Source organism: Callospermophilus lateralis, chromosome 13, assembly GCF_048772815.1.
Source record: "Callospermophilus lateralis isolate mCalLat2 chromosome 13, mCalLat2.hap1, whole genome shotgun sequence".
Taxonomy (NCBI): Eukaryota; Metazoa; Chordata; class Mammalia; order Rodentia; family Sciuridae; genus Callospermophilus; species Callospermophilus lateralis.
The window spans coordinates 104,162,902-104,189,235 of NC_135317.1; the positions used below are offsets into that span (position 1 = coordinate 104,162,902).

At 42.7% G+C, this 26,334-nt stretch overlaps 1 protein-coding gene across 5 annotated transcripts in view; it reads right to left on the reverse strand.

Annotated features, from left to right (window-relative positions):
- Positions 1–26,334, reverse strand: part of Dnm3 (dynamin 3) — a 429,318-nt gene that overhangs the window by 282,638 nt on the left and 120,346 nt on the right. For all 5 annotated transcript variants that reach the window (XM_076872838.2, XM_076872840.2, XM_076872839.2 and 2 more), the window contains exons 5-6: positions 2,811–2,909; positions 2,055–2,215 (exon numbers count right to left, since the gene is read on the reverse strand). In XM_076872838.2, the coding sequence (XP_076728953.1) occupies positions 2,055–2,215; positions 2,811–2,909 (260 nt within the window). The remainder of the gene's footprint in view (positions 1–2,054; positions 2,216–2,810; positions 2,910–26,334) is intronic.

Sequence of the window (26,334 nt, forward strand, 5' to 3'; positions counted from 1 at the left end):
CCGCTAAAACGTCAACTCCAGACAGGACTTCTTATCTCTGCTGTGGGCATGTGGGCCTGGCCCTGCATGACTTCTCCTCCTGTGTGTGTCCTTGACACCTCAGCCTCAGCTTGTCCCAAACAAGTACCTCATTTCCCCTTGCTGGGCTCCCTACAGTGCTGCCTGCAGTTCAGCATAGAAACGAGGAATGTCCTTGACTCTATGTCTGTCACCCAATACAGCTCATCTGTCACCAAGTTCTCAATTTTCCTAAACATTCCTCAAATCTCCTGTGTCACTTCCCAATGGCCCTATGTGAGACTGAGCTACTGTAACTTTCATTATTTTTAGCCACCTGCCCTTCCTGGTTTTACTCCTAACTGGCCTACTCTTGGTCTTCTTATTGCAATACCATATTCTTTTTAACTGTCAGACCTGAGCCTGTCAATACCCTCCCTCGGATCTCCTAAATAGCTGCCTACGGCTCCTTGGGTGAGAGCCCAATCTTTACTTTGGTCTAAGAACATCCCAGGACCCTGCCACCGTCCACGTCTCCACGTGTTCCTCTCACAACTGGCCCCTTCCCTTCCTTCTTCTCCCCCTAGTCTGGTGGTATTTCCTTCAATTCCTCACAATCATCACAGCTTTGTCCAGATTGTCTATAGAAATGGTGCCTCGGAATCAGAAGGACTGGCAGACGTAGAATTGGCAAGAAAGTTGTTCTAGTTTTGAATATAACACGAAAACCTTTGAAACCGATTATACAGAAGAGATGTTCAGGGTAAAACGCGTTCAACTTTCAATCATCACGATCCAATTGTGTCAAAAGTGGGGGATCAATCACCTGCATAATATAATGGTCAATCATCTCCTATTTTTTAAATATGCAAAATCTAATTTATTTCCAACTCTCTCCAATGGTATTAGTGATTTTCCTCTAGGATTTTTTCAGGTTATTTGTCATTTTCTTAGGCCAATATAGGGTCGAAAGTGGTGGTCTGACACAAGTTTTACCACTGCTGACTACAGGATGGGAATGTCACAGTTCCTGCCCGCAAACCAGGGCTCCTCCTCAAGGGTATTCGTATTTTAAAAGTGACACAACCAAGGGCTGCCTCTGAGATTCCAAATTCTCTTTTAGCCTAATTAAGAATATGAATGTCACCAAGGTCGCTTAAAATACAAGTACACCTCTCCTTCCTATTTTCTAAAACCTCCACTGTCTTATCTCAATGGTTTCAGATATAATGACCTTAACTGTGACCACCTCTACTCACCCCTTCGAGGATCTGAGGTCAGGGCGTCCATGACCACCCGCCCAGGCTCACAGATGGAGGAGGAAAGCTTTACGAATGGGGATGTCTGTGAGGAAAACTGCTCTCCATAAGTGTCACTGTCATCAAAACTCAGGAAGGGCGACCCAGGAACCAGGGCATTTGTCATGACGCTTGACCACAGCAGGGGAAGCAACGTACGCACCAGGGAACGTGTGCTGAGGCGTTGTGACAAAAGAGTGTGCCGTGTGTGGCGGGGCAGGGAGACAGAAGCCCCAATCTGACTCTGTTTCTTGGGGGAAAATGGGTTATCTGGGAAAGTGGTTTAGATGAGTGGCCATCAATGATGACTTCATCAGGATTTGTTGTTTGGAAAAATTTCAATAAAGGAACAAATCAATCCTAAACAAAACCAGGAAAAAAAAAAAAATTTCAGCAGAAAGTCTAACCTAACCGTTGCAGCTTGGAATTCCACAGACAGATCCCAAGTGATCCTCGATTCAGAGCTACACGAGTTTAAATGCTGAGGAGAACCACGTGTGGCAAGAGAATGCATGCTCAAATGCACACGGGCTTCGCCTCCTGAAGAGAGACTTGTCTGTGCGAGGAGCACGGCCCCCTTGACGGCGCCCTCAGCTCCCGGGACAGCACCAGCTGAGCACTCACAGTCCTCGTTTAAACCCCTTTCATTTAAGCTGGATGTCTTGCTTTAGAAAAGAGAAATTCAAAAATAAGAGATTTAAATCCCCATGGCCTACACACTTTGGTAACTGTTCTTGTGGCTTTAAAGAATTTCTTTACCTGATTCAGGACCTTCTGAAGGTGTGGGGTCCCCATACGGTCAGCAATGTGTCTGTAGGCCGGATGTGAAAGAAAAAATTTCCTCTCTGCCAACATGGCTGCTTTAATGTCCTTCTTTCCGTCTATGTCCTTCTGGCTCCTGTTGACCACCCCCACGTAACCTGAAACAACAAACACACCACCACACAGCCCCATGGGGCTCGGCACTCTCCTGTAACTGTTCTAGGGAGATTTCAGGGCTCTCCAACAGACTGAGTGAGGTAGGTGAATGGGTCTGGGGGCCTGAAGATTGGGCCCCTTTGCAAAACTCCATTGAGACAACGATATTTTAACAAAGACCGCAGACTTGCCTAGGGGTAACTTTTGACATCGACAGAATAATACCCCTCACAGTTAAAAGTCTTATGCATTTTAAGAGAGAATGACTCTTCGCAGTTGTGCCGTGTTGCAGGATCGTAAATACCACACTTACAACAGAATGGTAGCTATATTTGTGTATTCTATGGTGAATATTTACACCCTCCTTCAAACCTCTTCTTTTTCCTGTTTTTCTTACCACTGTTATTTTAAGGAATAGTTCTCATTTTGGATCATTTTTAACACCTCATATGGGAATACAGTGCCATTCCATAAAGAGTGTAGCTGATAATAAATTCAAGCCTGAGGACAGGGAGATCATTAAGCCCGTGCCTCCCCATGACCTGCAGTTGTCTCTGACTTAGTACCAAGAAGGCCCTCTGCAGACCCAGGACGTACCCCTGCGAAGAGGCAGCAGCTTGTTCTCCAGCACGTCCCTGGCATCCGTCCCTTCATCCATGAGATCCAGTTTGGTGATGACGCCGATGGTTCTCAGGCCTGCATCATAAACCAACCCGTTAGGACACCATCTGGAGGGGACTAACGAACCTCAGAGGCCAGCGTCTCCGGGCTAACTGTGCAGCTTGTCCTGTTCCTGCTCCTCTCTCTGACTGTGCCTCTACCCACTGTCACCCCAGTCTGGCCGATTTCGGCACGAGGAGGAGGGTTTGGAAACCACCCATCTATATTCATTAGATGACTTTCCATTGAAGAGAGAAAAACAGATGCGCCACAAAAATACTCTAAACAGTCACACATCACCTAACCAGGGGGCCGTTTCCTGAGAAACACACCTTCAGGGGGTCTCATCACCATGCAAACTCCAGAGAGTGGATCTACTTAAACCTGGATCGTGTAGGTGACTCTGAGTGTGATCCCTGATGCTATCAGGTGAGATGTAGGAGAATGTGAGATACAGCAGGCACCAGGGGAAGACACCAGACTGAATCACAGTCAACCTTTATGGGTGTGATATACTCTAAAAACAGTATGGTAAATAAACTAGTAACGCATTTATTGTCAAGTATTATGTATGCACATAATTACGCTGCTTCACTTTCTGACCACAGCTGTACAGATTTGTTTACACTGACATCACAACAACACAGGAGCACACACACCAACCACAGCATGACAGCTGTGATGTCACCAGGCCATATGAATCTCCGACTCCATTACAACCTTCTGGGGCCGCCGTGATGTACGCAGTCTGTCACTGACCAAAGTTGTCACGCTGCACATGATCATATATGAATTTATTTTTGAACCACACATGAATGGAAACCATACATTTTAACTTTCTGCCCAAGTATCCAACCTGATATGGATTTTTTAAAAATTATTACCTGATTAATAAACAAATAGGTTATGCACGAACCAATGACAAAATTGTGCTGCAAAGACCCGGTCCTGGGCACTTGAAGTCAGAGAAATAAAAACTAAAAAGGCTAAGAATAGAGTACGGAACAGTGCCATCACCAAAAACACACTAACAAGTCTCGCAGCACTGTTTCTTAGAAGAGGAAATCTGATTTAATGGAAAGAAGACTGAACTAGGAACGTGAGGAACCTCTGCACACGGCTCTTGGGGGTCAGGTATTGAAAGAAGGTAATTAATTGAGTCTCTACATACTAAATGGCAAGATCTGCTCTTCCCAGACCAGTTCCCTAGTCTGACTTCCGGAAAGGGTGGCTGGCAGACTACCACCTGACCCATCCTAGCAAGAGGTGGGAGAACTGGGCATGGGGAGACTAACCACCCCAAGAGAAAAACCCAACTGCTGACATCAAGAGGAACCCGAACTAAACAGCCCAATAAATCACCCTGTCATGAAGGAGACCACCTGGCAAGTCAGGCTCACCCACACAGTGCTTTGGGTAATATTCTACCTATAACTACGTGTGGACATTATGAAGTAGAACCTAGAGACACAAAGGTAATGCAAAAGAGAGAGGAAATTTTTGTCATTTTTATTAATATCTTCAGAGAGGAAAGAGAAGTAATCGCTTTCATGGAACAAGAAGAAAAGGCCATAAAAAGAAAGGTGCATGCAAGAAGTCCCAGTGATGAGAAATGTAAGACGAAGGTGAGGAACCTTCCAGAAACCAAAGAAAAAGGAGTAAATAATAGAAAAACATCCTTAAAAGCTAGAGAGATGATCATGAAGCTCCAATATCTGAGTAACTGGCATGGCAGGGAAAAAAAGATCAAATCGGAAAAGTGAGAGGGAGGGAGAGATCCTATTTAGAAATATGCTATAAGTCAAGGACATGAATTTGTAAACTGAGTGAGCTCACCAGGCCTCAGATACAATACAAACACTAGGAACAGATGAAAGATGCTAAAGAGCTCCCTGACAAATTTTAAAAGGTCACATTAAAAGGATTGAGAGTCACTGTGCTCCCCCAGTCCTCCCAGCAGCAAGCCAGAAATGCTAAATCAATCCATCAACGTTTTCAGAACTCCAAGGGGAAAAAATAATTTCCAACTTAGAATTCTAAATTATCAATAAATGTGACAGTAGAAAAAGAGACTTTCAGATTTGCAAACTCCCAAAAGGGTCTTACCCCCCTTTCTCATTTTCTCAGGTAGAGATTAAACAATGTGTCCACAAACAAGGGAGTGAATCATCAAGAGGAAGACATGACATCCGGAAGCAGGACCAAACTGAGAAAAGGCGGCAATGTTCAGGACAGTGCAGACCCCAGGATGAAGCCCAGAGGGTACGGAGAGCACACAGAGCCTGGGGCAGACTTCTTACAAACGCGCGGGCACACACACACACACACATGCACGCAGGACAGCACACGCACATGATACCTAATGAATGGAGAGACTCAGACTGCTTCAGGTGAGGCTGGAAAAGCTAGATACATAGAGTCCACAGACAGGAAGACACAATTACCTAACCCAAGACAGTACCACGCAAGAAAGGGGGACTAATCAAAATTCACCCCCTGGCTCAGCCGTGATGTACATTTTCAGAATCATTCTCTAAATATGATTATGTCATCTTATCAAAATGGGGGATGATAAATGCCCATGTGCGTGCGTGTGTGTGTGTGTGTGTGTGTGTGTGTGTGTGTAGGTACAGGAGAGGGAAGCAGGACAGCCAATCCCCTCCACATCAGGAAGTCCAATAAAGCAAAGAAAATCAAGAGAGAGTGACACATTACATGGAGAATATATATAGATAGAGAGATAGATATAGATATATATAGATATATATATATAGAGAGAGAGAGAGAGCCATAGAGCCCACAAGAAAGAGCTAAAAGGGTTGAAAGTAGCTGGTTCTGGAATCAGTCATCAGAAGAAGGAGGGGTGGGCAAGGGCCTGACGGTTTTCACTGAAAGGCTTTGGGATGGACCTTTTAAAGGCTATATGTGTTTATAGCGCTAATACACATAAAAGCTGACTGTGAATGTGTTTTCCTTACCACTCCCTCACTCCTGAGAAGGCAGCCGAGTCCACGCTTAGTGGGGCACCAGAAATGGGGGAGAGGACTGTGTTCTCTTCACATTTCCTTGCACAAATAGGCAGCTTATATGACCAATGACTCCCTGCTGGCACACTCGAGACCTGCTTTAATGGTCTCAGAAAGTCACTGTCAGAAGAGATCTCAAAGGCTTTAGGAGCGCCCTGGAAACCAAAAGACCTGGACAAAAAGTACATCACAGAGCCCTGACTGTGTGCCAGCCTCATTAAGGACCCCAAACGAAAACCATATGAGGTAGGTACTTTTATTTTCTCAATTATACAGATTGAGAAAAGTGAGTGATGAAAAGGGAAAATATACTTGCCTAAGGGGAAACAGCCTGTCCAGCCCGAGCTGGTGTCCAGCCAGGGACCCGCTCCATCTTCAATCCTGTACTCTCCAGCCCCGCCCGGCTCATAGGTCCCACAGGTGATTACCTGGGCTGCGTGGCAGCTAGCCCTATCATCTGGGCCTGTCCGTCCACAGATCCCAACGCTGGGCTGGACGTCTCTTTCTAGTCCAGATTTGGGAAGGGGAACAATGTCCAGATTTACAGGTGGTTATGAGCCCCATTAAGAAAGGAAGAAATAAACATGATTCTTGTCTCTCTACTAAAGGGAAAATAAAAGCAAACAATGAAAAGCTGGATAAAACTGTGATAAAGTGGTTTGTGTTTCTCTTCAGTGAAGAATAACTATGATGATGAGTATCGTGACTCCTGCTGAAGACCTCAGTAAGACACACAAGCCACTTCCAACAGCTGACACCACACCACAGAGGTCAAGCAGACTGAGCCCCACTACAAGCTCCCCGGTAGGAAACGGCCTCCACAGGGTGACCACACACCACGGTCAGGCTTGCTGTCCTGGGAGAATGACTAACAACCTTCTGTTTATTCTCTAAAGAATGCCCTTCCGAAGGACAAATCACATGCTCACTCTGACTCATCAGGAGAATAACAACCCTTGGATTTAAACTTGAACAGCAGGACTCTAGTCTGGTGTGGAAGGAGCTTGGATGTCACCACTCCATCCCAACCACTTGTAAAGAGACAAACTGAAAAGCCAACAACAACTCTTTGTAGGTCAGCAGACATGTGAGCTCATAGGGTAAACTGCTACCAAACCTGATACGGAGAAGCAAGTGAGTAGAGAGGATCACCATCTGCCAGAGCAGAAGTCCATGGACAAAAACTTCCGTGTCAATGCCAAAGTAGAAAAATGTCAGCTGGAATTGCTAGAGGCAACCTGTCCGACAAAAAGGCGACCTTCTGAGACTCACTTCAGGACAGCAAACCACTGTAGTAGATGGTGGTCTCCGTGATGCAGCTTCCTCCTGATGCGGGCACTAATGCCTCGGTGTGGGTAGGAAGAGCTAAATCACAGTTGTCGAGAAAAGAGCCAAAGACTGAGTGTGAACAACCGTCAGAGTTGAACCCAGGTTTCTTAGGGAGTCCACACATTGTTCTGAGTTTTGCTTCCAGAAGCTCAAGCAGGTTCTCGGTGACTACTAGAGAAAAGAACCCCCTCCTGTTTCTGGCACCGAGAACAGTGACCAGTGTGAAACACGCCAAAGCCCAACTCCAGCCCATGCTGGCCACAGAGTGAGGTGGAGACCAAGGAGCACTCAGGAGGTCCAGGCTCCTGAAGCACAGGCTCACTAAATATGTGACCTAATCATAGGATCAGAGAATCCACACATTACCACACCTTACTGAAGGCCCGTTTTCCATAGTTCCTTACATACAGTACATCAGATACTGAGAAAAAAGGCAATAAATAAATAAATGAATAAAAATGGAAGAAACCCAGATCTCACTGGGGTGTTGAAATTATTAGACTGGGAATTTAGAACAACTGTGATTAATATCCTAAGAGCTATAATGAAAATATATACATACAGCCTCCAAGAATAGACGGGCAATCAAAACAGGGAGGCACAAATGCTAAGGAAAAAAATCAGAAGTGCTAAATAGCAAACTACTGTAACAGAAATGAAGAATCCTCTGACAGATTCATTAGGAGACTGGACACAGCTGAGGAAAGAATACCTGAGCTTGAGGCTATCTCAATAGAAACTTCCAAAAATGGTAAAACAAAGGAAAAATTGAATTTAAAAAAAAAAAAAAGCAGGGCTGGGGACATAGCTCAGTTGGTAGGGAGCTTGTCTCTCATTCACAAGGCCCCGAGTTCAATCCCCAGCACCACCAAAAAAACAAAACAAAACAAAACAAAAAAAAAGCAGAATACAGACTACTACACCAGAGCTTTAGGACATCTATTTAGGTACGATATCTGCATAACAGGAATACCAAAAGAAGAAGAAAGGGAGAAAGGAACAGATAATGAGGCAGTAATAACCGAGATTTACCCCAAAATAAATGTCTGAACCAAACCACAGACCCAGGAAGCTTAGAAGACACTTAGTAGTATAAGTACACCAAAAACCTACACCTACGTATTCAAATATAAAAAGGAGAAAAATCTTGAAAAGGGCCAGAAGGGGGTAAAAAAAAAAAACCCCAAACTATAGATTATTAAAGATAAGAAATACATCCAATTTCTCCTCAAAAACCATGCATGCAAGATAACAGTGGAGTGATATATTCAAAGTGTTGGGAGAGACAGAGAGGACACCAACCTAGAATTATGTACCCTGTGAAAGTATCCCTTGAAAATTATAAGAAATAAAGACTTTCTCAGACTAACAAGAATTGAGGGAATGTGTTGCCAGTAAACTGCTATTCAAGAAATGTTTAAAGAAATTCTTTAGAGAGCGAAAATGATATAAGTCAGAAACTTGCATTTACATGAAGAAAGGAATATCACTGGGGAAAGAAGGTAGAAACATTTTATCTTGTTTATTCTTTTTTTTTTTTTTTTTTGGTACCAGCGATTGATCCCAGGGGCACATAACCACTGAGATGCGTCCCCAGCCCCTTTTTGTGTTTTATTTAGTGACAAGGTCTGGCTAAGTTCCTGAAGGCCTCACTAAGTTGCTGAGACTGGCTTTGAACTTGGCAATCCTCCTGTCTCAGCCTCCCAAGTTGCATGTGTATGCCACCATGCCTGGCCTTGTTTATTCTTAATGATCTAGCAGATAACAGTTTCTGCAAAATATAGCAACAATATATTTGATTAGTATTCTTATTCAAATGCTTGTATAGTGACATGAATAACAATGAAACAAGAGATAGAGAAGAATTAGGATTGTTACGTTATTATAAGGTACTCACATTACTCATAAAGCAGTACAGCTGTATATTTGAAAGTGGATGTGAATTAGTTATAAGAGTACATTGCAAACTCTAGAGCAAGCACTTAAAAGGTTTTAAAAAAAAAGAGTACAATTCATACATTAAAAGAAGACCAAAAATCAGATCATAAAATGCTGAACTGGAGGCAAAAATGTCAGAAAAAGAGTGGAAGGCCAAAATAGAAGAAAGAGGGCTGGGCTGGGGCTCACTGGTGGAGCACTTGCCTAGCACAGGTGAGACACTGGGCTCAATCCTCAGCACCTCATAAAATAAATATCTATCAACAACTAATAAAATATTTAAAAACAAAGAACAAAGAAGAAATAGAAAACAATGAAAATGATATATACTGACCTAATTATATTAGTAATCATTTTGAAAGTCAATGGTCAACGCACCAATTAAAAGACAGATTGTCAGAGTGGATTATAAAAAGGCCCATAAAAAAAAAGACCCAATAATATGCTACCTACAAAGATTCTACTTGAAATGTAAGAACACACATAGACTTAAATAATAGACATGTATCATGCTAGCATTAATTTAAAAAATTGGAGTAGCTCTAATTTCACACATGTATAAAAGTTCTGCTCAGCAAAAAAGAATATTAAGAGGGGCTGGGATAGTGGCTCAGTGGTAGAGCACTTGCCACACATGTATGAGGCACTGGGTTCGATTCTCAGAACCACATATGAATAAAATAAAGGTCTGTCAACAACAACAAGATATTCATTGGTTCAAAAAAACAATATTAAAAAAGACAAGCAGAGAAATAAAAAAATATTTCTCACACATGCACATCTGATAAAGGACTGTTATCCAAAATATAGCAAGAACTCTTAAAACTCAACAATAGGAAAACAGCTCAATTAAAAAAACTGGAAAAACACCTGAACAGATACCCTGGTGATGGTGATAAGCAGAGAGCAATGAGCATATGGAAAGATGTTCACTATCACGTGTCATTAGGAAACAGCCACACAGTGAGGCACCCTACCTACCTACCAGACTGACCGAAATCCACAAAACTGACCCCACCAAACATTGGCAAATGCAGGACAGGAGCCCTCTTCCAACAGTGTGGGAACGGAAAATGGCAACGAAGGAAGATGGTTTGGTGGTTCCCAACAAAACTAAACATGTCATATCCATGATCTGGCAATTGTGATCCTTTGTATTTACCTAAGTGAGTTGAAAATGTTGGACTGTTTACAGCAGATAAATGTGGAAGCAATCAAGACATTCATCATAGGTGAATGGATGAACTATGGTACATGGAGACAGTGGGCTATCATTCTAAGAAGAAATGAGCTATCAAACCACAAAAAGACATGGAGCAAACTTATATTACTAAGTGAAAGAAGCCATTCTAAAAAAAAAGGCTACCTACTGTTTGGTTTCAACTGTACATCATTCTTGAAAACTCCAACCATGGCAACAGTAAGATCAGTATCCACCAGGGGTGAGAAGGGGGGATGCACAGGCAGAATACAGAGAATTTTTAAGGCAATAAAACTATCCTATACAACACGACAAGGGTAGATGTGTGTCATGACACACTTGCTCACATCCACTGAATGTGTAACACCAAGAGGGGATCCTAACGTAAGCCATGGACTTTGGGTGATGATGACGTCAGTGAAAGTTCAACTGTAACAGAAGTACCGAGAGTGGGATGGGAGTGTGTGGACACTCTCTGTACCTTTTGTTTAATTTTGTGGTGTACCTAGAACTGCAAGTTTGTTAATTTAAAATTAAATAACAGCACCTGTAAAGTATACAGCATAAAACCGCTCAGTAAGTGAAGGCTGTTATCTCACCAGTCCCTATAACGCCCCCTGACTCCAAGCCCAGCCAAGCCCATGCCTCTCATTTTCCGTGGGATCTCTATCCCCGCCTCCCCATCTTCACCATGCCACCCCTTCAGCTTCACGTATCCTGACCCTCTTTTCTTTTCTTGGTTGACTTCTATCCATCCTTAGGAATTCTTCAGGCCCTCCTACAGGTACTTGACCAGGGCCCTTTCTCTGCACCCCCAAAGCTCCATACATACACTGAAACTGAAGTTGTTACCCAACACCGGGAATTTGCTTATACGTCTATCTTGCCCACTAGACATGACGTCTTAGGGACAGGAGCTACATATAATCTACTTATTCTAAGTCATTCATGTAGGTGCCAAACACAGTGAGAATTCAATAAATGTTTATTTATTAAGTGAATAAATCAATGAAAAATATAAGCTTATGTATTTTTCTTAGGCTCTCACAAGACTTTGGAATGCAAATTCCAGAGGAGATACATGATCTCGCTCTTCCATGATACCTAGGTCTTCTGTCAGCACACAGTGATTTTCTCATAAGAACACTGCCATTTCTTCCATTTATATGTGCAACTAAATTATAAGTAGTGTGTTTTTTCATCTAATTAAGAAGTGAGACAAATCCAAGCCACGAACCACATTAGCAGTTGCCAGAAAAGTAATCTGGAACACTGTGTGCACTAAAACAGCAGCAATGAAAAAAAAAACCAATGCAAACTTAATGTGAAAATATATACAGTGAAATTAAAAACAGACTGAGGAAATTAGATGTCCTTCAACTAATGCGTTTTTTGTTGTTGTTGTTTCGGGTTCTGGTGAGATGGAGGATTTGAAATAAATGTTGTTCTTTCAGCTTGGCAAAGATTATGGAATATTTCATTTCTCAAAGCAATCAGTGATGAATACAGAGAGTCTCATCTTTTTTCCTATAGGTTTTCCATGAATATTGCTAACTTGTTACCTCCACCTATTCTGAGTAACACAGTTTTCATCCTGAAAATCATCAGATAGCATACTTTCCTGTTACTAAGTAAAATATTAAGTAAATAATAGAAAATGTAAAAGTGACTGTCACTAATATTTGTGAAAGGGAGGGGGAGGAAGAAAAGAGAAAGAGGAGGAGGTAAGAAAATAAAGAATTACTTCAAAAATAAGAAAAATCTAGGCACAGAGTGATTCTTCACTAAAAAATTGAACTCCAAATTAGACGGAAGTATGAACACCCAAAAGGAAGAACTCCACAGCTTGTTACCTGAGCCGGTTTCCCTCTCTCTTGGCACATGGCTAAATCGTGTTCCGGGTGTCTTTGACAACTGAGCTGGTCTCACTAACATGGTGTCTGTGGTTGAGTGACAGCAAGCGGAATGTGAGCACAAGGGGCACGTGGCACTCCCGGGGTTGGTCCAAGCGACTTCCCACGTCTGCCCCTGCATACTCCGGCCTTCCACTTGCTGGACCGACCATAGTAAGTCCCTCAGGGGAGGGGAAGAAGCCCGGTCCTCTGAATGACACCACGCAGTAGCAGCACGGGACACGGGACATCCTCCTAGGACTACTGTTTGCACCACTGTGTGTCTGAGTCCACTTATTACTACATTAACAGACAGTGGTGGTTTGCGAGCCCGAGCTGCCGGAGCGAGAACCTGGCATAGGAAGGTGAATTGGCAAGGAAACAAATGCTGTGAGTTGGAAAGAGGATTCTTGTAACACAGCAGTAGCTCATTTTGGAAACCTGAGGTATACGAAAAGTTTTAAGGTAAACTAAGTACCTGCTAAAAGGAGAATCTGTTAAGAGCCTCAATTTTAGTTTGTTATAATTGCTCCTTGCTGCTTAAAGCAAAGCAGTTCAAAAAGATGAGTTCATACAAAAAACTTACTATTTTAGAAGAGATTTGAGTCTACTAAATTTGAAAAAGCCAACCATTCCTATGACTCAAACTACAGAAAAGACTTGAAAAGACTCTAAGCAACCAAAGTCCACTGATAATTTTCCCCCAATGGCAAAGGATTCAGTAATTTCTGCTTTAGGCAATAAGAGAATAACATAATTTGGACATAAATTTCTTCCATAAGCTGCTAAAAAAACTGGATATAAAATATGGAACAATTGTTTTCTGACATTAAACACCAGGTCCCACAGGACTGTGAAAAGTGAAAGAAGAGAAATAAATGAAGTAAGCTATACAGTTAACCACTTTCTGTTTGGAGACAAATTTTGGAACTACAGTGTAAGGAGGAAAATTCCAAGGAGATAACACCAGCCATGCTGAATTGAGGAGAAAAAGAAAAAGTTGAGCCGGGTGCAGTGGTGCACGCCTGTTATCCCAGCAGCTTGGGAGGTTGAGGCAGGAGGATTTTGAGTTCAAAGCCAGCCTCAACAACTTAGCAAGCCCCTAAGCCACTCAGTGAGACCTTGGCTCAAAATAAAATATAAAAAAGGTCTGGGGATGTTGCTCATTTATTTATTGTTAAGGTTTATTGTAAAATATGAAAATATTTGGAAATAAATATCTAAATAACCATGGATCAAAAAGGAAGTCAGGGGAAAATTTTTAAATATAAATAGTCCTCAACTTACTGTGGTTCAACCTATGATTTTTCAACTTTATGACAGTGGGAAAGCAATATCCAGGTTAGGTGTCCCTGGGTTCAATCTCCAGTACAAAAAAAAAAAAAAGATTAGAGTTGAAGGAAACCAAGGCACTAGATTTTTCAGAATAATGTATCAGATAAAAGGGTGCCAAGAAAGAGCCCCAGAAATTTTCATAGTGGTCCTGTGAGTCTTTGAATACATCTCCACATAAGATAAAACTCCACACAAGTAGACAAAAGACAATTTCAAGGTTTCTTTAAGCCAAATAATTGTCAGAGCTCAGACAGTAATGGGAATCATTTAAGTTCCCACCAACTAGAACAGAGAGATGTCACTAACCATGGAATAATTAGTAGAGACACCAGGAGAGTCAAATCTGAATAAACCCTACTGCAAACACACCCTTAAAAAAAAAAAAAAGGAAATGAAAAAAAAAGTGCATTAAAAAAATCAAACTGACCTTCAAATAATGTTACTAGGTGCAAAGACAAAAGTCGACACATTTTCAAAGAATATAGTAAAATTCTGTACTCAGTAAAGTAAAATTCAAAATATCCAATGCTTAAACAAAAACCACCAGAAGCATGAAGTACAAAGAAAATCGGAATCACAGTTGATTAAAAAGAGGAAGAAATCTGTCAATAGACTCTCACTTAGAATCAATAAAATTCAAAAATAGCATTAATACATTATAAAAAAAAATATGCCCCAGCAGCTCAGGAAATAAGACAGGAGGATCACGAGTTCAAAGCCAGCCTCAGCAACACTGAGTGAGCAACTCAGTGAGACCCTGTCTCTAAATAAAATAGGGCTGGGGATGTGGCTCAGTGATTGAGTGACCCCAAGTTCAAACTCAGGTACCAAAAAAATGTACATAATGGCCAAGGATATATAAAAGAAAACATGAACATAGGAAGTAAATAAAAAGTAACCAAAGAGTAGTTGTTGAAAACTATAACTTACATATCTAAAAGCTCAAATAACATCAATCACATGAAGATCACATGAAGTCACATTAAACTGCTGATACCAGTGACAAAAGACAGGCAAGTAGAGTGAGATCAATAAAAAACAAGATACAAACAACAACTGTAGACTTCTCATCTAAAACTACGAAATAAAGAGAACATTAGGAGATAAGTTTTAGTGCTAACAGAAAGTAATGATAAAAACTGTCACCTGAAAATCTATACCCAGTAAAAATCTTTCAAATGATAAATTTGTCAAAGAAACACAAGCCCAGGTAATTTATTACCAGGAGAATGGTACTGCAAGAAATGTAAATGAAGTTCAGTTTGAAAAACTTAAGAACTTAAGTTCTTCTACTTGAAGAACTGAAGAAAAATAATGGAAGCTAGAAACTCAGATCTACACAAAGGCATAAGAATCTCTGGAAATGTTAAATATAGAATATTTCTTTCTCATTTTTATATCTTTAAAAAATAATCAAACCAAAACACATTCTGCTGTCACGTATAACTAATTAGAATAAAAAAGAAAGACAGAAAAAATAATACTAAATGCACTCTGGGTATCATTTATAATGTGTAGACAGGTTATACTGTGTAGACAACAAATAGCAAGATGACAGACTTAAATACAATGACACTGGCAGTTATATTGTATAAAAATGGCCTGGATAATATAATTAAAAGGCAGAGATTGGAAATGCGTATCAAAGCAAAACAAAACACTTACGCAAGTTACTAGAACTAAAGGGAGAAACTGACAAATCCACAAATACCATTGGAGGTATCAGTTATTGAAAGGGCAAATAAATTGAAAGAAACAAGAGATATACAGGATTTAAATAATAAAATCAACAACAACAACAAATAATAATAATAATAATAATAATAATAATAATAATAAAATCAACAAATGAGACCTAAAGTATACTTATAGAATATATCTCCCAATAACAATAGAACATTCATTCTTTCCAATTACTTATTGCTCATTCATCAAGGTGGAACATATATGGGGCCACTAAATAAATCTCAATAATTTCAAAAGAATAAAATCACACAAAAATTAATATCACAAAGTTACCTGTAAAATATGAAAATATTTGGAAATCAAAGAACATATATCTAAATAACCATGGATCAAAAAGGAAGTCAGGGGAAAATTTTAAAATATAAATAGTCCTCAACTTACTGTGGTTCAACCTATGATTTTTCAACTTTATGACAGTGGGAAAGCAATATACAGTCAGTTGAAACCACACGCTTGAAATTTGACCTTTTCTTGGACTAGAAAAATATGGTCCAATATACTCATTCATGGTGCTGGACAGCAGCAGCAAGCCACAGCCCCAGGTGAGCCACACAATCCCAGCAGTAAACATATACTCCACAGCATAGGGTGCTGATAAGCTATGATGCTGGTTGGCTGGTGTATTAAATGCAGTTCCAATTTGATATATTTTCAATTTGCAGTAGGCTTATCAGGACATAACACCAATATACATCATTTTAATCTGAATAAAATAAAAGCTTACCATATCAAAAATTTGTGGTATGCAGCTAAACCAACAGTTTAGAATGAAAGGTATAGGCTGGGTATGGTGGTCATGTCCATAATCCCAGGAACGTGGAAGGATGAGGCAGGAGGATCACAAGTTTGTGGCCAGCCTCAGCAACTTAGCAAGGCCCTAAAGCAACTTAGTGAGACCTTATCTCAAAAACACATAAAAAAGGACTGGGGATGTTTTGGCTCAGTGATTAAGGGTCCCTGGGTTCAATACCTAGTACCACCCCCCAAAAATAAATAAATAAAAATAAGGAGGAGGAAAGGTATAGCTTTAATATACTATTATGCTGTTCCAAATAATAAAGGGTTAAAACCAACAATCTAAGCTTCCATCTTAAGAACTAGAAAGAGAATAACAAATCAAATCCAAAGTTGTATAAATAATAAAGAGTAGACATGAATAAGATAGAATACAAATAAGTAATAGTTACAAAAATTAAGCCAAGTGCTAATTCTCTGAAAAGACTGATATAATTATCTACTGTTACTCTTTAACTCAACTTTATACTGGAAATCCTTGTCAAAGCAAGAAGAATAAATCAAATGGATATTGTAAAGAAAATAGTAAAACTCTCTATACACAGAACACATGATTGTGTGTAGGGTATTTCAAATAACCTACGAAAAGCTACCAGAACTAATATGTGATTTTTATTAAGGTCACAGAATATAAGGCCAAAATACAAAAATAAGTCCACATACTGGCACAAACAAATAGAAATGAAAATTTTTCCTACAATAATATTATATCACACCCAAAAATGTAAAATACATAGGAATATATTTAATAGGAATTAATATACTTTATTAAATATATTCCTATGTATTTTACATTTTTGTTTATATATGCAAGTTTTTAGTTTATATATGCAAGATATATAAACTAAAAACTTAAAATACACTGGAAATGGAAAGAAATACCATGTTCATTGACTCAATCATTTAACAGTATAAAGTCAGTTCTGCAAACTGATCTACAGTAGTGCTATCCAATAAAACTTAATACAATAATGACAATCCGCTGCACATGAGTTTTCCCATACAGAAGACATGAGATTAATATGGTGAGTATGACTGGGAGATCTTTTAATTAAATCAAATTTAATTAATTCAAATTTTAATAGCCACATGTGGATAGAGGTCTGCATGCTGGCAATAACAGCTGTAGAGTTAATCTAATTCCAAACAAAATTCTAATCAGCTTCACAAGCTGATTAAAATTTTTAAATAAAAAGACAAAGTATCTATTATAAGCAAGGCAATAATGAAAAAATAAATATGCTATGTGTTTCAAGGCTTATTATAAAGCTACAGTAAGAAAGACAATATGGTATAGGCATAGGGAAAGCTGAATAGGACAATGGAACAAAATGCTGGGTCTAAAATTATAAGTATAGATATAATATAAACACAGTAAACATGCATGCCCATTCATACATAGCTGGTTCTAGATAAAGATGCCCATGTGATTCAATGAAGAGAGGATAATCCATCCAAAATAAATGGTTTAGGAACAACTGTATCTCCAATTGGAAAACAGTGAATTCTGCCCCTTCAGTGCATGCCAAAAAGCATCGCAGACCTAAATGTAGAGCTAAAACCACAAAACTCCTGGATGAAAACAAAATATCTTGCCAACTTGGTTAGGCAAAGACTTCTAAGAGAGAATTTTAAAAAAAGATGAAGTATGTAAGCAAAATTGATAAATTGGTCATCACTGAAATCAAAACTTGTTCTTTAAAAGATATGGTTAAAGAATATGAGAAAGTAAGCTATAAACTGGTAGAAAATATTAGCAGTATATCATGAAAGACTCACACAGGAAAGTGTTTTTAAAGACTTGTACCTTCATCAACTCAATTTAAAAGAAGCAAAGGGGTTGGGTGTGGCTCAGTGGTAGAGAGCAGGCTTAGCACGTTCAAGGCCCTAGGTTTGATCCCCAGCACCCCCCCACACACACACACACAAATAGTAATGACGATGATGATGATGAAGAAAAAGAAGAAGAAGAAGTAGGCAAAAGGTCAGAGTAGACATTTCAGAGAGGAAGACATATGTATGGCCCACAGGGACATGAAATGACACTGGGCATCACTACTCACCAGAAATGCAAATGACCACCACCACAGAGACAAGATAAAACCAACATGCCAAGTGCTGGTGAGCACGCACACAACCGAAACACTCACATGTATCTTCTGGGAATAAACTCATGCCACCACTTTGGAGAATAGTTTAATAATTTCTTTAAAATTTTCAATGTGCATTTACCCAGCCATCTCACTCTGTGGTTACCTTCCCAAGGGGAATGCAACATTACACATGGCACCTTTGTTTGTAACAAACCCAAACTGGAAATAAACTCAAGATCCATCCAGAGGTGAAGGGATCAACATAAAACAGCCTATTCACACAGTGAAACAAAGGTCACCAATTTAAAAGAACGTGCTAATGAAGTTCACAGCAGCATCCACAGAGCTCAAAAGCACGCTGAGCAAAGGAATCCAGGCACAGAGAGTGCTTGTGTATGACTCCACTTCCATGAAACTCTAGAAAAGACAAGTCTGATTTATCGTGACAGAAAACAGGTCCGTGTTTTCCTGGAGCCAGGAGTGGGGTACGGGGGTCGGGACTGCCTGGGAATAACACAAGGGGCCCTTTATGGGTGATGCAGACGTTCTGAGTTTGGTGTGGGGGTGGTGCATGGACGTACAGCTGTCCAAACTCGTCAAACTCTGATTATGATGTGTGCCCCCAGTCCCAGGCTCCGGTTTCCAGCGGCCTCGACATGACCACCATAAGTCAGAACGGAACAGGGAAGGGGGAAGGTGCCGGTGGCAAGGAAGCAAGGAAATAAAACAGACTTAGTCCTACGTCTAGGAAAAGTCTCTGGGTGCAGTTGTTCATACATGGAAGCAACTAGCAGATAGCTGAGAAGCGTGTGGAGTTCTTAAAGTAATCGAATTTGCAAAGAAACAAAAAGCCTGGCCTGAAAAAGCCTTTGAGTCTTACAACCACTTTCAGGACCCTGAGTTTTTACAAGAAGAAAGCAGGCTTTGAAAGCTGTTCCTCTCAAAAAGGCCACCGTCCCCCGCCTCTCCTTCAGATGTGGCGTAGAAGATCAAGTACATGGGAGACTCCTCCAGAAGCTGGGGCTCAGGAAGAACAGGGCCACGGTCAAGGGCGTACCTCCCAGCGAGCCCCCCTAGGCTCCAGTGGAGAAACTCCTCTGGCTCCAGGGCGGGCAGCCTTCACCACGTGCAGAGCCCACCATTGCTGGGACCTGGAGCTGCCAAGGGCTTCCCACACTGACTCTTCTCCCACCGAGGTTCACCCTGCAGACGGTAACTAAGCCCTCTCCGCACGCTGCAATCTGTTTGGAATCCGGAACAGATAGCCCAGACTACTGCCTGCTGACCACAAAATGTCCTGGCCCGGAACACCATGCAGGACTCTGTCAGAAACAGCAGGCAAACTCCTTTAACTAGTTCCAGCTGGTTAGCTGGAGACTAGCTGATGCCACCAGATCGCTCTTTCAATATCATTCTTCACTTCCCAACCAAATCCAAGCTCCTCGGGTCACCTGCGCTTCCCAAAGAGGAATTTCCCTGGCAGCAGAAGTTTCCCTCAAGTCTGGCTCTGGGGGAACCTGCTTAACAGAGGACATGATTTGCACCATGCAGACCACCACAGGCCCCATGACCAGGAGCTGTGGCTTTTAAGAAATTCACACACACGCACGCACACTTGCACAGGTATACACAACTGCCTTCTGAAAGGGCGGCTCTGGCTTCGTGCCTCAGAATGGGTTACGTAGGTGACACCCATCAATGTGCAAAGAGCTTTGGACTAGTGATGGTGTTGGCAGCCCTAAGAAAGAAGGAAATATAGAACAAAGGTTTGCTGAGACTGAAGTTTGATAGCTATGTGCCTCCTGAAACTGCTATAATTACTGGGTTTTTAAAGTCTTTGTAACAGAAATCCTCGTTGGAAAAATAACTTCACAAGTATGAAGCCCAGCAGCCACAAACCCACTTTCTACCCAATGGAGCAAATTATTTTTATGTAACACTTTTACATAGCTCAAGTGCTGAGCACTTTTCTAAGTACCTTGCAAACATTAGTTTATTTAATATCATAAATAATCCTATAAGGAAGGTTATTACTCTACCCCCATTTTATAGATGGGGAAACTGAGGTACAGAAAGACTTAGAAATTTGCTGGAGATCACATAGCTACTAAGTGGTACAGACAAACTTCAAACTCTGGCAGTGTGGCTCCAGTGTTTGCACTATTAATCACTAGGCCATACTATTTTAAAATGTAATATTTATGTTTTGGGTTTTATTACTGCAAATTTTTACAAAGGCAGTGTCACTTGGGAATGTTTTCCTGTCGTTTTAGCAGAACAGCTTGTACTTCAACCCACTGTGCTGCCTGCTTCCCCTCTTCCCCATCTGCCAATCATTTCTACTGTGCCATCTGGAACCACCCTATTGTCACCACATTACTCCAACACACCCATGCTCTGGTCTAAATAACGACGCTCACTTCCTTGCCTTCATTTAAACCCAGTTCTCTTCTTTATGCCCCGTGGGTGGACACTATATATTCTTCACCCACAGAGTGTCTATACCCCAGTATAGACACTCTATACTATACTATATACTATATACTCTCTATATACTATAGACTATACTATGTCTATACTCCTTCAAACCAAAACCTTCTACCTTCACATGAAAAACTTGCTTTGGAGCCTGACGTCATCTGCTTAAGCCTCCTGTGTTCCTCTTCAATGCTGCCCTCTCCAAACGCCCACCAGCGCACACCACGATTCACTGAAGGTTTGGAGCATCTCCGTACCCTCAGACCCTCAGCTCCCCGAGTTCCACCGTTATCAGGCAGCTTCGGTGTGAAAGTCGACCAGGACCTGGTTTCCTGTCTTCAGTTCCTCTCCCTTCCACCCAGGGGCTTTCCACCCGCATGCCCTTTTAGCAACTTCCTCCCATGGCCCCATGCTGGACATTTAGAACCCAGACTTGCTCATTCAAGCTGTAGAATGCAAATGCTCCTTTCTACCACAAATACCTACTCTCCAATTCTTCTGTTCTCTACATACAAATACATTCCATTCTTCAGCCTCATCTAGAACCCCGGCCCTGAAGCATCCCACTTCCCTAAAACATACAGGTTCTTTTTGATTCTGCTTTCTTCCTTTCTTCTGAGGACTTCACGGGCCACCTTTTTAGTTATTTTGCCAATATCCTCAACTCTTTTGCCCACTTAGTCTTCCATCCAACCTGTCATGCAAAATCCTGCCACAAAGGCAATACAGCTCTTGGCCTCCCTGACCCCATCCTACACATACACACACACACACACACACACACACACACACACACACACACACATCAGTATTCCTGGGAGTCACACAGTCCTGCAGTGGGGCTCTGCTGACGGCCCTCCAGCACTGTTTCCCGCCTCCCTCCACAGTGGCTCTTCAAAACGCACTTCTCAAACATCCACACGACCCCTTCTCGCCTCCTCCCTACTCCCTTCCACCCCCAGTTCTTTCTCAACAGATAGCCTTGCTCAGTTACCAAGAAAAAAATGTGCGTCGACAGGCAGGAAATTCTTCCAAGACCCCTCCAGGTTAGGTAGCTGCAAAGAGGCCTCTGCCCATGCTTTCTCTTTCTTACTGTACTCCTGATTCTATGGAAGAAACCATTTCGCTTCTATCCACAGGACAAGGCAGGCTCTCAAGATGGGTCAGGCAGAAAGAGAAGAAAGAGGAGGGAGGGAGGGAGGGAGGAGGACAGGAGCGGGGAGAGAAGGAAAGGGATCCTGAAAGCCAGTTGGGAAAATTCAGACATTTAGAAGAGTTTTGTGATGCTTTTTAATAGTCATGCTTTATTTACACTGCCCACAAAATAACTATATGGATCTAGTTTGGTTATATATCCTGGAGATGGCCTGCAGAGGTTTTGATAGCAAATGTGGGAGCTGATGTCGTGTTGGAATCTAACAGCAAGATGTAATTGCATAGACAACTATTAACTATGTTTTAGATTTGAAGTTTGAAAAGAAAGAGAACACAATTACTCTAATAAAGTCATTTTAAAGAAACACTTTGACCTTGAATAGTGCAGCCATGCTTACTCATATGAATACATTTAGTTCCTGAGAAAACATTCATAGCAATTCACAGAGCAAGAAGTATTTTATGCTTTCTTTTTAAAATTTCCCTTTGGGGTGGCAGGGAGCATGGGAGGAATGAAGGAACTTTGGATAGGGTAAAGGGGAGGGAGGGGAAGGGGGAGGGCATGGGGGTAGGAAAGACGGTGGAATGAGACGGACATCGTTACCCTAGGTGCATGTACGAAGACATGAATGATGTGACTCCACTTTATGTACAACCAGATAAATGAAAAATCGTGCTCTATACGTGTACTATGAATTGAAATGCCATCTGCATTTCTGATAACAAATTAGAATAAATAAATTTAAAAATAATAAATAAATAAAACTTCTTCATGAATAGTGTTTCTCTTCTACATTAAATTTTTATCCTCAAACTCCACAAAAAGCGACTCCAGGAAGGGTTAAACTTATTCGAGCGGCGTCTTCACAGTGACCCCCAGTGGCAAAAGGAAAGAATGTGTTTTGGTAGCACCGTGGCCTTCCAAGTTCCATCCTAACAGCCCGTTTACTTTGTCAAACTGCCTTTACACACTTCTCTTCCATTTGTATTTAAACAGTGATCCAAATCTCATGCCTGCAGACACACACATCCACGTTCACACTCTAAAAATTCTCTTTGTTCTTTCATAGTCACAACCAAGACCGTCACCTTCCAGTTGAAGCAGCAGAGCCACGAGCACATGCTTTTAGTACAAACTTTTTCAGGTGTATATTTTATTTTACTTTTAATATTTTCAGGTTTAAATAAGACTCAACTTTCTCTCTTAAAGCTTGGGCAAACCTGCTTATCCACATTTGGACAAGCTACTCTCTTGGCAGATGGGCTGATTTATAACATACAAGATAACTAACTTATTTAAGTTGTATGTGCACAAAAATCTTAAAATGTGAGATCAGAAATACACAAACAGTGTGCATCTGAAACATGTGTGTAAGTCCCAGACGGTGGAAATCACACACCTCCTTCAAGTTGCAGTCATACAGGACTAAAGGGACATGTGCAGCCGTGACCCTTTCTTTACAGTGCACCTCTTCCTCTTTCCCTGCCCAAGCCCAGTACAGAGACAATGCTCAATGTAAGAATTATAATGAGGAGCTGGACAGAACTTATGAAAACAATTTTTTCGAGGACCATGACTCTCTTCACGTTAGCCACTGATCTTTTGAAAAAGAAAAAACACTGCTGCTTTTATAGGTCTCACTCATATTAGCAATAAGCTCAAAAACCTGTAACAGGGAGTCGCAACACGGCTTTCATGAGCTGCACACTAAGCTGTTCTTAAATAGGATGTTTGCATATCTGCTAACTGACTCAACGAACATCAAGCACACTAACGATGCACACTAAATGAAATCATTTAACATCTATCACATTTCTTAATCTGGTCACATACTGAAGCTGATAATTTCAAGGAAGCATGGGAATGAGCCACTGAGGTGAAGGAAGGCACAGGAGCTCACGTAGGGCCAGGAAAGTTTCCTCCAGGGACTGCTCCTGTTGGCAGGTTGGAGCTCATTCGTCCCTTCCTGAGCGGTGGCTGAATGGATGCTGGAAACTTCCCTTCAGCTGAGCAGCGCCTCAGCCTCTCAATGGCCAGACAGAGGCCTGAATGGGCTCAATGCCGCCAAGGGTCAGGGAGCATCCCTCTGGGACGCCGACTTTTCCAGATTAAAGAGGGACACATCAAAGGGGCCACCCTTGAGGCCACAGGAGGCACCCACCACCAAACTACTCAAGTCCCCTCCAGCTTCGTGGCCGCTTCTGTCCCTCACAGGCTGCGACTCCAGAGGGGGTCGGTGCCCTTTCCCAGCCAGAGGTCTCGCGTTCCTCTGGGCGCGATTCTGCCCTCCAGGAAGACCTCCAGTCACGCTGGCTTCGGAAACGAAATTCATTTGCTGTGAAATAAATCACCGTGAAAGGAATTTCCAGACACATGTGCCTCCCTGGTGAGGCCTCTGAAGTGCCCTCTGTGCCGGACAAGTTCAATGGTGACGCAAAACACAGCCAGGCCTGAGGGGAAAGGCCCAGGACAGGTCACGGGCCGCCACTGCCCCCACACCTGTGCACGCTCAGCTCCGGGAGAGCACAGAGCACGCGGACGCCAGTGACCCTGAACACTAGCACAGACAGTGGAACCACCGGGAAAGGGGGCCTAAAGCCGTCACAAGCCAACTCAGGATGAGAAAGGCATTTCCCTGCCAATCAGTCACTGGCTGACCCCTCGATGCCCATTTCCTCTGGTTTCTGTTGTTGAAATGGAGAATAAAATAATCCTGTCCGGGGCCTGGGCTCAGACAGTAGTCCGTCTGATCCCCTGTCAAGGATGTTCTCATCTACTTCTTCCGTCCTCATCCCGTTCTGCACTTATCCCTCCTCTGCCATCCATCACGAGCATCGTCTCTCTGCTGGGTCATCCCCTCAACACCCCCACGTGTTGACCATCATCTCTCAAAGGCTTTTCTTAACCTTACAATCCTAGTGGACCCCATTTCCGCCCGTCTGTGGGGAAACTGGACGATGCTGTCAGGAATCCCACCGCTCACCTCTTTGCCCACAGCCGGGACTCTCGTGACCTCTAAGGGGACTTCCCTGCCAAGCCCTTCTCCTGGACACCCTTGTCTCCACCGGATGAGGACCTCAGAGTCTGGTGAGGATATGAAGATTGGGGGCGGCGGCGACTCGAACCCAGTTCTCTGTTCGTCATCTCCTCACCACTGGATCCTCCACCAGAGGGCCCCTGGGGGGAGGGACAGGGACGGAACGCACACGGCTTCCCTGCCCTTCGTGGATCCTCACAGAGGATCACCTCAAGCTTGAAACTGAACAGAGCCCGTGAGGAAAGAGAGTCATCAACCCTTCGGACCAAGAAAGACGGGCGCCTCCATCAGGAGCAAGAGCAACCTCACCACCCAGCAGTCACCAGCCCCCACGGCCCACGGCTGTGCGGGCCTCGGCAGTTTCTGAGCAGCAGCCTGGATGGCCTCCACGCGCCCCCTCTTCGTCTCTCAGTAGCACTTGGCAGAGCCGACACAGCGTCCCCCGGGCTTCTGGAACACCATCCTCGCCTGGTCTCCACCGCTTCTCCATCCCCTCTGTTCTCTCCCCCTACTCCCTGGACGGCCCCAGCCTCCTTCTTGGCCGCCTTCTCTTTCACCTGAACTCATTCCTTTGGGCTAGTGGAACAAACTGGTGGCTCAAAGCACCAGGAATTAGCTGTCTTGAAGCTTCAGAAGCCAGATGTCTACACCCACGGTGTCAGCAGTGCCCCCCGCCAGCTCCCCCTGAGGGCTCTGGGGAGGTCTTTCCTGTCTCCTCCAAGTTCTGGTGCTCCTGGCGCTCTGCTCTGTGGCATCCCGACTCCAGTCTCTCCTCCATCTTCACGTGGCCTTCATCCATGTCCCTCTGGGCCTCATGAGCCCTCCCCCTTCTCTCATCAAGGTACAGTCATTGGATTCCAGGGCCCACTCCAACCCAAGATCACCTCATCTCAAGACCCTTAATTCCATGTGCAAAGACCACATTTCCCCAAATAAGGACATATTCACAGGAACGGGAGGCAGGGCAGAGGCCTTAGACTTATCTTTGCGGGAAATACAATTCTCGCTATACCACTGAAGACTGGCAGCACCCAGATTCAAAACTCCAGCCTGAAACTCTCCCCTGGACTCCAGTCTCATATCTAACACCACCCCTCAGGTGTTTAACAAGCATCTCAAGTTTTACCTGTTTAAAATAGAACTCATGATCCCTGCTCAGCGTTTTCCTCTCCCACTCTTCCAAATCGCAGTTATCGACATCACCACGTAGCCTGTTCCTCGGGTTCAGACCTGGGCATCACCCTCGACTTCAGTCCACTCCGTCAGCTCCACTCCCAAAACACCCTGAGCCCGACAGGGCCTCTCTGATGGAGCCACCTGTGGGTCTCCTTGCTTCTACTTATGTCTCTCTTCAGTGGCGTCCTCCTGTGAAAACGTAAGTCAGGCCTCCTCTCTCTGCACTCAGAACCCTTCAGAAGTGGCCCATCCCACTCTG